Source organism: Elephas maximus, chromosome 1, assembly GCF_024166365.1.
Source record: "Elephas maximus indicus isolate mEleMax1 chromosome 1, mEleMax1 primary haplotype, whole genome shotgun sequence".
Taxonomy (NCBI): domain Eukaryota; kingdom Metazoa; phylum Chordata; class Mammalia; order Proboscidea; family Elephantidae; genus Elephas; species Elephas maximus.
Window position 1 is genome coordinate 114,809,982 of NC_064819.1, and position 9,149 is coordinate 114,819,130.

The 9,149-nt window shown below is 38.9% G+C and overlaps 1 protein-coding gene across 1 annotated transcript; it reads right to left on the minus strand.

The window, feature by feature from the left end:
* Positions 1-716: 716 nt before the first annotated feature.
* PGK2 (phosphoglycerate kinase 2) lies at positions 717-1,970 on the minus strand. Its single transcript, XM_049875389.1, has one exon. It carries the CDS (start codon positions 1,968-1,970, stop codon positions 717-719), a length of 1,254 nt encoding a protein of 417 aa, XP_049731346.1.
* Between the last annotated feature and the right edge of the window lie 7,179 nt (positions 1,971-9,149).

The following is a 9,149-nucleotide window of genomic DNA, read 5'->3' on the forward strand; positions in this document are numbered from 1 at the left end:
TGTGCATGCACATGCCGACACACACAGTTACTTCCTTGAGTTTAATAAGTATTCTTTTTTTCTCTTTTTTCTTATCTAGTAAGAAATTTCCTCTTAGCAGAGCTTTAATAATGAAAACCAATTCCGACTCATGGCGACCCCATAGGACAGAGTAGAACTGCACCTTAGAGTTTCCAGGGAGTGCCTGGTGGATTCAAACTGCCAACCTCTTGGTTAGCAGCCATAGCACTTAACCACTACGCCACCAGGGTTTCCAGCAGAGCTTTCGTACTCATTCTCATCTGTAATTATTTTTTTCTCAGTTTCTTTGGGCACTTTTAACAGATTGTCATTTTGTACTTCCTCCACTACCCAACAGCTTGATTTTTTTCTTGATTCCATGTTTCCAGTAGCAAAACAATAACAAAGTAGGACTACAATAAAAGAGAGTAAGAGGGACATTGAGGTTCAACCCATTTTAATAGACAACCTAAGAATACATCCTCCCTATGAAGCACAATGGTGGATGTCAAATGAGATCTTGAAACGAGCAGATAAATGCAAGATGTGATTAAGATGAGTTGAACTGTTGTGCTAATGTTTACGGGTTCCTGGTGTTCCATGGCTTGTCATTACCTAGGTCTTGATGTAGATTTTAACAAAAGTCAAGTTGAGATGTAAAAGCACTAAATTGACTTAAAGGCTGTTGATGGCCAACAAGATGAGGGAACTGTCAACTACAGGTTGCTAAGGGCATCCACACCAGGAAGGACTTTACCTTCCAGAAGCTCTAGACTGGCACCTCCTCCAGTGCTCACATGGCTGACTTTATCTTCAGTGTTCCATTTGGCACAGCAAGTAGCAGTGTCTCCACCACCTATTATGGTGATACACCCCTTGGAAGTGGCTTTCACAATTTCATCCATGAGGGCTTTGGTTCCCTGGGAAAAAGCACTCCATTCAAACACCCCTACAGGTCCGTTCCACACAATTAGCTTGGCTTGGGACACAACTTCAGCATACTTCTTGTTGCTCTCAGGACCACAGTCCAAACCCATCCAGCCAGCAGGTATGCCAGATGCTACAGTGGCTTGGCCAACTTTGGCATTCTCATCAAACTTGTCGGCAGTGACAAAGTCGACAGGAAAGGTCATTTTCACACCATTATTCTTGGCTTTGGACATAATGTCTGTGACAATCTTGGCTCCCTCTTCATCAAACAAGGAAGCACCAATCTCCATGTTGTTGAGTACCTTAAGGAAGGTGTAAGCCATTCCACCACCAATAATCATCTCATTGACCTTATCCAGCATATTTTTGATAAGTTGGATCTTGTCTGCCACTTTGGATCCACCAAGTATGGCCAGAAAGGGTCTCTCTGGATTTTCTAAGGCTTTAGAAAAGTACTCCAGCTCTTTCTTCATCAGGAATCCAGATGCTTTCTGGGGTAGGTTCACTCCCACCATGGAACTGTGGGCCCTGTGAGCAGTGCCAAAAGCATCATTGACATAGACATCTCCCAGCTTGGAAAGTGATGCTCGGAAAGCTTCTATTTTAGCTGGCTCAGCCTTAATCTTCTTTCCAGAAGCATCTTGACCCTTCCCTTCTTCCTCCACATGAAAGCGCAGGTTCTCCAGCAGGATGACTGAACCAGCTGCTGGGTTAGCACAGGCTTTCTCCACTTCTGAGCCTACACAGTCCTTCAGAAAAAGAACATCCTTATCTAGCAAAGATTTAAGCTCAGCAGCAACAGGCTCTAAAGAGTATTTGTCAGGCATGGGAACACCATCAGGTCGGCCTAGATGGCTCAAAAGAACTACTGACTTGGCTCCGTTATCTAGGCAGTACTTGATGCTTGGGATGGAAGCCTTGATTCTCTGGTTGTTTGTAATTTGGTTCTGCTTCATAGGAACGTTGAAGTCTACTCTCATGACGACTCGTTTCCCTTTAACATCCAGTTTGTCCAAAGTCAACTTACTAGAAAGAGACATGTTGAAAAAACAAAGTTATAGGCCGACACCACGATGAAGGTGTTAAAGAACCTGCTCTACTGCCGGTGGGAGGCCGGTTGACCGTGGTGATTTCTAACGTTCTTCCTCCTGCTCCGCCCCTTCCTTTTCTGCATTCGTGCACGACAGCCATGATTGGACTGGGCAAAGAAACCTAGCTCTACTATTGGTCAGTGGTGCTGTCCATCACAGTTTTGGTTTGTTTATTGGCCCAGATTTGAAGGGCCTTGGGCTGGAGAGGAGCCCGGAGTGGCCATACCCGGGTTGGGGTGTGGCAAGAGTAGGGGAGGTGAATAAACCCTGGAGCTCCGTGGGCAAAAAAGAAACCCGTAATGGTATTTAAAAAAAAAAAGGAAGACAACCATGCCCTCAATCCATGTCAAATCATAATTATTTGATGTATAAAAACCTTTGTGGTACCAAATAAGAGGAGATTTTGAAATAATGGGTCTATGAAAACTTGTTTATTGAAGGCAATTTAGCGTCTTTTTTTTTTTTTTTTTCCTCTGTTGATAAATATTTCTGTTAAGGCTTTAACTTACTTTAGATATATTGCAGGGTGGGATGCGAATGATGTTATGTTTTATACACTTTGTTTTTTCCATTCTCAGACTACCATGAAAGGCTGCTTTTTGGCTTCTGCAGATTTCCATAAAATAACCGAAGAGAGAGCATGAGTAAGAAGCACTGAAGGTGATGGTCACTTATATCTCTCAGGCTACAAAGTCATGGTGAGAATCCTTAAATTTTCTTTCCTCTCCTCTCTCTCGCTATATACACACATACATGTATGTATATATGTGTGCGTGTGTGTGTATAAATGTATATATATGCTACCTGTGTAACCTAGAAATTAAGTATGGCATTCATGAGGATGAATAATAAAATGTCAATTTGAATTGAAAATGAGTGAGAAATTTTATTTTTAGAGAAGTTAGAAATGAGTGAGTAAATGGTTGTATCCTTTTTTTTTTTTTTTTGGATTTTTGTTTTGTTTTAAAATAATGTTTCAAAAGTGATTCCTCTGATTAAAATTTAACTAAAGAGTCACCAGAAGCTAAAAAGTTCAAAATCAGAGTTATTAGAAGCTAAAGATTTCAAATTCACAGTATCAGTTTTCAGAAGATGCTTCACTGCTAAGAATTTTCAAATTTAGCTTTAAAAGTATTTTTACTATAAGGTAAAGTAATAAGTAGTTAAAAGCATAAAATAAGTTCTACATGCCTGTGTAATTGTCTTGCAGTACACAAAACTGGAAGATACATTTTCCTGGATGAATTTTTATTGCTACAAAGGTTATAATTTTATTTGGAAATAGATGAATGTGATTATAGCAACCAGCCGTGGAATTTTCATAAAAGACAGCATTTCATCATTGAGGGATCATGTTTATCATGGTTGTGAAATATCCAAAGTGGTCTGGAAAATAAATAACAGAGTTTCTAATTAAATAATTATGTCCAATTGACTAGTTTTTAAATGTAGTCCATTTTTTTCACTACAGTCATCCAAGGTTATTCATCCATTGTTGAGGATAACACTTTCATAGAAACGTGGCACAAGTGGAAGAGGAAAGAGTTGTAGTCGGCATAAGGACTAGCTAAAGAAAAGACAATTAAGAATGTATGTTTTTGGGTCTCCAGTATTAAGTAGGGGAATTAATGAAAGTACATAAACTTACTGCAGGATACAAGGATAATTGATTCTGATAACCTAGCTTAACAGAAACTTCCATTAAGAATATATATATGTTACAAAAGGAAAAACAAAAAACCAGATGTCACAAATTTTCTTATAAGGTGGGGATCTGAGCAATAGACTCTGGTTCTCTGTCACTGCTCTAGCTTTGGAGACGTCAGAGTGAGAGAGCACTTGTTATCAACTGCAAAGTCTGTGGCTTGCTGGTGAGACGTTAAATGATTGAATCCTTGTGCTTTCTTGGGGGAAGGGCTTGGGCAGAAAGAAACGGTCTTCAAAGTCTATAGGGAGGGTTTGGTCTACTGCATGGATTCTGTTGCACTTATTCTTTCTCCCACTTGCTCTGTGGAGATCAGGCCAATGACTGAGATCAGCATGGGCTTAATTGGGATAGCAGGTAGAGGAGTATATCTTGAGAAATTTTTTTGGATTAAGTGCTTGCCAGGCTTGGAGTTTTCATCTGAGAACTCAACAAAATAAGATGCCAAGAAAAAATAATAAATAAATGAAAAAGAAACACCAGAATCATGAAGAGATTCCTTGAAATAGGTCCCAAATATCTGTTGCTCTTACCTTGCCAGTGGTAGGTAACTGTTGAGACAGTTTTGGAGGAAGACTAGAATGGGGAGCCAAGTACAAAGAACAATGAACAATGATTGCTCTTAGGTCTGGCAACCATTATCTCTTGGCAGTTGAAAGAAAGGCATCAGACCAAGAAAAAGAGAAGTTACTGAGATAGATGTTTGTTTGAGGGAAGAAAATATCCATCTGTGGAGATACAACATAGTAAGTAGGAGACCACTGATGGCAGCATAAAGGCTCTCTGAATTCATGACTTTTTTCCAACTTGCAAACAAACCAACAAAAAATAAAAGTTAGGACTCACAATTGGCAAAATAATTCTATTATGAAAACATTCTGCATCCCACTTTGAAATGTGGCATCTGGGGTCTTAAATGCTAACAAGCGGCCATCTAAGATGCATCAATTGGTCTCAACCCCCCTGGATCAAAGGAGAATGAAGAACACCAAGGTCACACGACAACTAAGAGCCCAAGAGACAGAAGGGGCCACATGAACCAGAGACCTACATTATCCTGAGACCAGAAGAACTATTTGGTGCCCGGCCACAGTCGATGACTGCCCTGACAGGGAGCACAGCAGAGGACCCCTGAGGGAGCAGGAGATCAGTGGGATGCAGACCCCAAATTCTCATAAAAAGACCATGCTTAATGGTCTGGCTGTGACTAGAGGAATCCCGGTGGTCATGGTCCCCAAACCTTCTGTTGGCACAGGACGGGAACCATCCCCAAAGACAATTCATCAGACATGAAAGGGACTGGACAGTGGGTGGGAGAGAGATGCTGATGAAGAGCGAGCTAATTATATCAGGTGGACACTTGAGACTGTGTTGGAGGGGGGATGGGAGGATAGAGAGAGTTGGAGGCTGGCAAAGTTTTCACGAAAGGAGAGACTGGAAGGGCTGACTCATTAGGGGGAGAGCAAGTGGGAGTAAGGAGTAAGATGTATATTAACTTATATGACAGACTGACTTGATTTGTAAACGTTCACTTGAAGCTCAATAAAAGTTAATAAAAAAAAAAGTTAGGACTCAGCCTTGTCTGATCCCTATAGATAAAACTAACAAAAGCGACAAATATGTTTATAGGGAACAAATTCAGTATGTCTGAGGAGCTACAGCATTGCAAGAGAAAAGCAACAAATGGAACAATATATACCAAAGGAAGCAGTCCTATTTGAGAAGTCAATACAAATTCCAATTAAACATAACAAATGTCCTTAGAGAAATAGCAGAAATGGAAATCTGACTGAGAATCAAGCAGTTACCAAACAACCCCTTGAAGACATTGGAAACGAAAGAGAAAAAAAAAAAGAAATTGAAATGAATATTTCGAAGGGGTAGTTTGCATAGTAAAACATACAAAGTAGCTAAGAAATGAATTCATGAGGAGAAAGTTAGTTGAGAAACTTTTTGAGGATGCATTAGAAAGTTAAAAGTTAGAGAGCATGGGAACAGTATTAAGACAATGTCAAGATGTGTGGTAGAATTCCTGCCTTCCATACAGCAGGTGACATTTTCTGGGAAATGAGACTCGACCTGTGATAGAATCTGTAACATGCAAATTTAATCTCCAAAGAGAAAACATACCAATACTTGGACTAAAATTCTAAGTTCAGGGAAGAACACTGGCTTTTTCAGTTTGTGTCTTTTGGGAGATGCCACTGTATTTCATCCTTGACTTCTAAAAATACTTCTATATTGTTTAAATAAACATCCTTGTTTCTTTGCTTAAACTAGCTCAGGTTTGTTTCTCTTATTAAATTTAGAACCAAAATATCGAAAGGACAGGAAGGCTGCAGGTCAGTAGCTATGATTTTTTGCATTAATGAGAGAAAAATGTGTTGAGTAAATTATAATAAAGAAGAACATATGGCTGTAGATACTATATCTACAATTTTTTCACCTATTGACTCAAATGATGTTTTATCTATGTTTTATTGAAATAATTTATTTCAGGTTTTTTTTTTTTTTTTTTTTTTAATATTGTTTGGACTAGTAGGTCATGTTTCTTTGTTGTTGTTGTTAGGTGCTGTCGAGCCAGTTCTGACTCATAGTGACCCTATATGACAGGGTAGGACTGCCCCAAAGGGTTTCCAAGGAGTGGCTGGTGGATTTGAACCACTGACCTTTTTTGGTTAGAGCTCTTAACCACTACGCAACCAGGGCTCCCATGTTTCTTTAGGGGTGTATAATTCTTGAAGCTGTGAGAAACTAAACTGTATAGTACATACAAGTGGCAGTAGTGACAAACACGGACATATTCCATTGACTTTTGTTTGGAGCATGGCATGAAGCCACTGCCAATGACATCATGATTTCCCAACATCACCTGTAAGTACAAAGAGAAAATTTCACTAATATTCACTAAATGAATTCAATATTTCACTGAATGAATACAATATTACTATTATTATCCATAATCAAAAGTAAACATATTTACTTTGGACATGACCTATTAGGAAATAATGGAAACAGGAAGATTACTGTGTGTTTAGATATGTGTCTGTGTGTGACTGGAATCAAGGGAAAGAAGGCAGAGAAAATGAGGCTATTATGGGAAAGTGACTTAATAATTGGCATTGTAAAATTATATAGTCTGTTTATTTTTTTAAGGAAAAGTGTCGGGAGTCTGAGGGTACATTATATTAAAAGGTTCTAATATACTCTTCCTCTGCAATATTTGAGATGAAAGAAAGACAGAGATGTAGGCAAAAGAAAAGCGGCAGTGAAAGCAGGCTCATGTTTAAAAGAGGTGTGGGGGTTTCACAGCCTGCACAGTGCTCTTTCATTTCTCAGGTCATATTATTTAGCATATTCAGGGATGAGAGGATCCCTCTTCAACCTTCCTTGATTTATTGAAACTAGAAATTCTGTTTATAAATTCTCACTAAGAAATATGACTGGCTTTCATTCATCTGGGTTCATTCGTAGTTGAAAAATCAGATGAAATAAAGAAGGCTGATTGGTGGTTATATAAAAATCAAAGCATTAAAGCAAATCAGTGGGTTGAATGTAAGTTAAAGATAAGCTGGGAAAATAATTTTCAGTTGTTGCTATTTACCTTTTTCTTCACACATGCTTATAATTATTTAACCAGTCTGTGTAAGTGCCAACACACAGTTTACCTGAGAATAAGTTTTAAATTTTGCTCCCAGTTTTATAGACTCTTCCCCATACTTGAAATCCTATGACTCATTATTATACCTCTGGTTACATATGATCATGAGATTGGATGAGGTGCCAAAAGCTGATTTTCTTCACATGAACACCTGGGAGAAGAAAGATTTAGATCATAATCTACAAAACTTGGGAATATTTTACAAGGATTCTTTCTTCATTTTTATTTTACAAATGCTTTACTGATCAGTTCATCCAGGCAATGTCTTACATGAGGAGGTAAATGCAGTTCTATCTCTATTGGCATCTCCTTTGTTATTAATGAATTAGCATCCAGTGCTCAGGTTTGGTGAAAGGTTGGCTGTGGGAGATGGTATGCAACCCTAGAAATCAGATCAATGGGCATTTCAGTCTTTGATACTTCCAAGCTGATGGACAAGGATAAAACCAAAACAGAGCAGCCTATGAGTTGAAGCAGGACACGTGGTGTGAAAGCAGCCACACAGACAGAGATATCCATCATGCAAAGGACTTGAAATAAGCCCGTGTTCCTTTGGCCATCCATGTAGTGGTGGGGACCCTAGATCAAGCAAGACCTGACTTTCTGTGGGGCAGGGAAGTCCCATGTTATGTTGCTAATTAGTTGCTCCTAGGCCCCACATTTTCTTCCAGATCTATACTTTCACAGTGCCATACATATCCACCCACTTCATCTCCAGTGCTCACCCCCCATCTCAGGCTCTTGACAATAGAGTGGTTATGTCTTCCAGTTCAGGGTATACCAACATATCTCCAATTCTGTTGAGTGCTCCTCAACAATTATGCCTTCCTCCTTAGAATGCCTAGTGTTTCCCTTCAAAGCATGCCTTACCCCATCTAAACTCTCCACACTAAAAAAACTCGATGGGGTTTAGGAAAACAGACTTTAGTCACCCCCAAAAGAAGACAAACTGAGGAGAGCTCTTTTTATTGTTTCCCAGGGTGTGAGTGAGTCCATTCAACCTTAACCTTGGGGCTCATTTTTCTAGATTTATTACTTGAGATAATGACTTGATTCCATTTAAACTCTCCAACTCCCCCCAAAAAGTCATTGTCTTATGATATGTGTATGCATAGAGAATTAACCAAAACCAAACTCATAACAACCCTATAAGACAGAGTATAGCTGCGCCATAGGGTTTCCAAGGAGCAGCTAGTGGATTCAAACTGCCGATATTTTGATTAGCTGCTGAGCTCTTAACCATTGTGCTCCTAGGGCTCCCACAGAGAATGAGTTAATAGTAATTGTTTATGTAGTTCCAGAATTGATATCCTATACAAGAACTTGAAAGCAAACAAGAAAATTTACCATCATCCTCATGGATTGGTTTTTCCCTGTGTTATCATATAAAAGATTCAGTTGAAAATAGTTCCTGGTTAAAGCAGTATTAACACTAGCAAAATCTTTGCTTAAAATTGGTGAAATAAATATCTTAAAAATAGCAAAATAAAAATGGACTAGGAAATGGTTACTTGATTAGATGTTTTTTTCCCACACATACCATGTTCTAAAGTGCAATGAGAGGACTCAAAGTATTAAGTTCCTTTGTGTAAAATTGGAAAATACGTTATATGATCTCCAATTGACCTTAAAATCCTAATTCCATCATCGGTACTTTAAAATGTATGCATTGCTCATATATCTACATGTTACTGTCTGAAATTTTTAGCTTTTGAAGATTAGTTCTGCACTGAATAGTAAGTTAATAGCACTGCACTGCCCC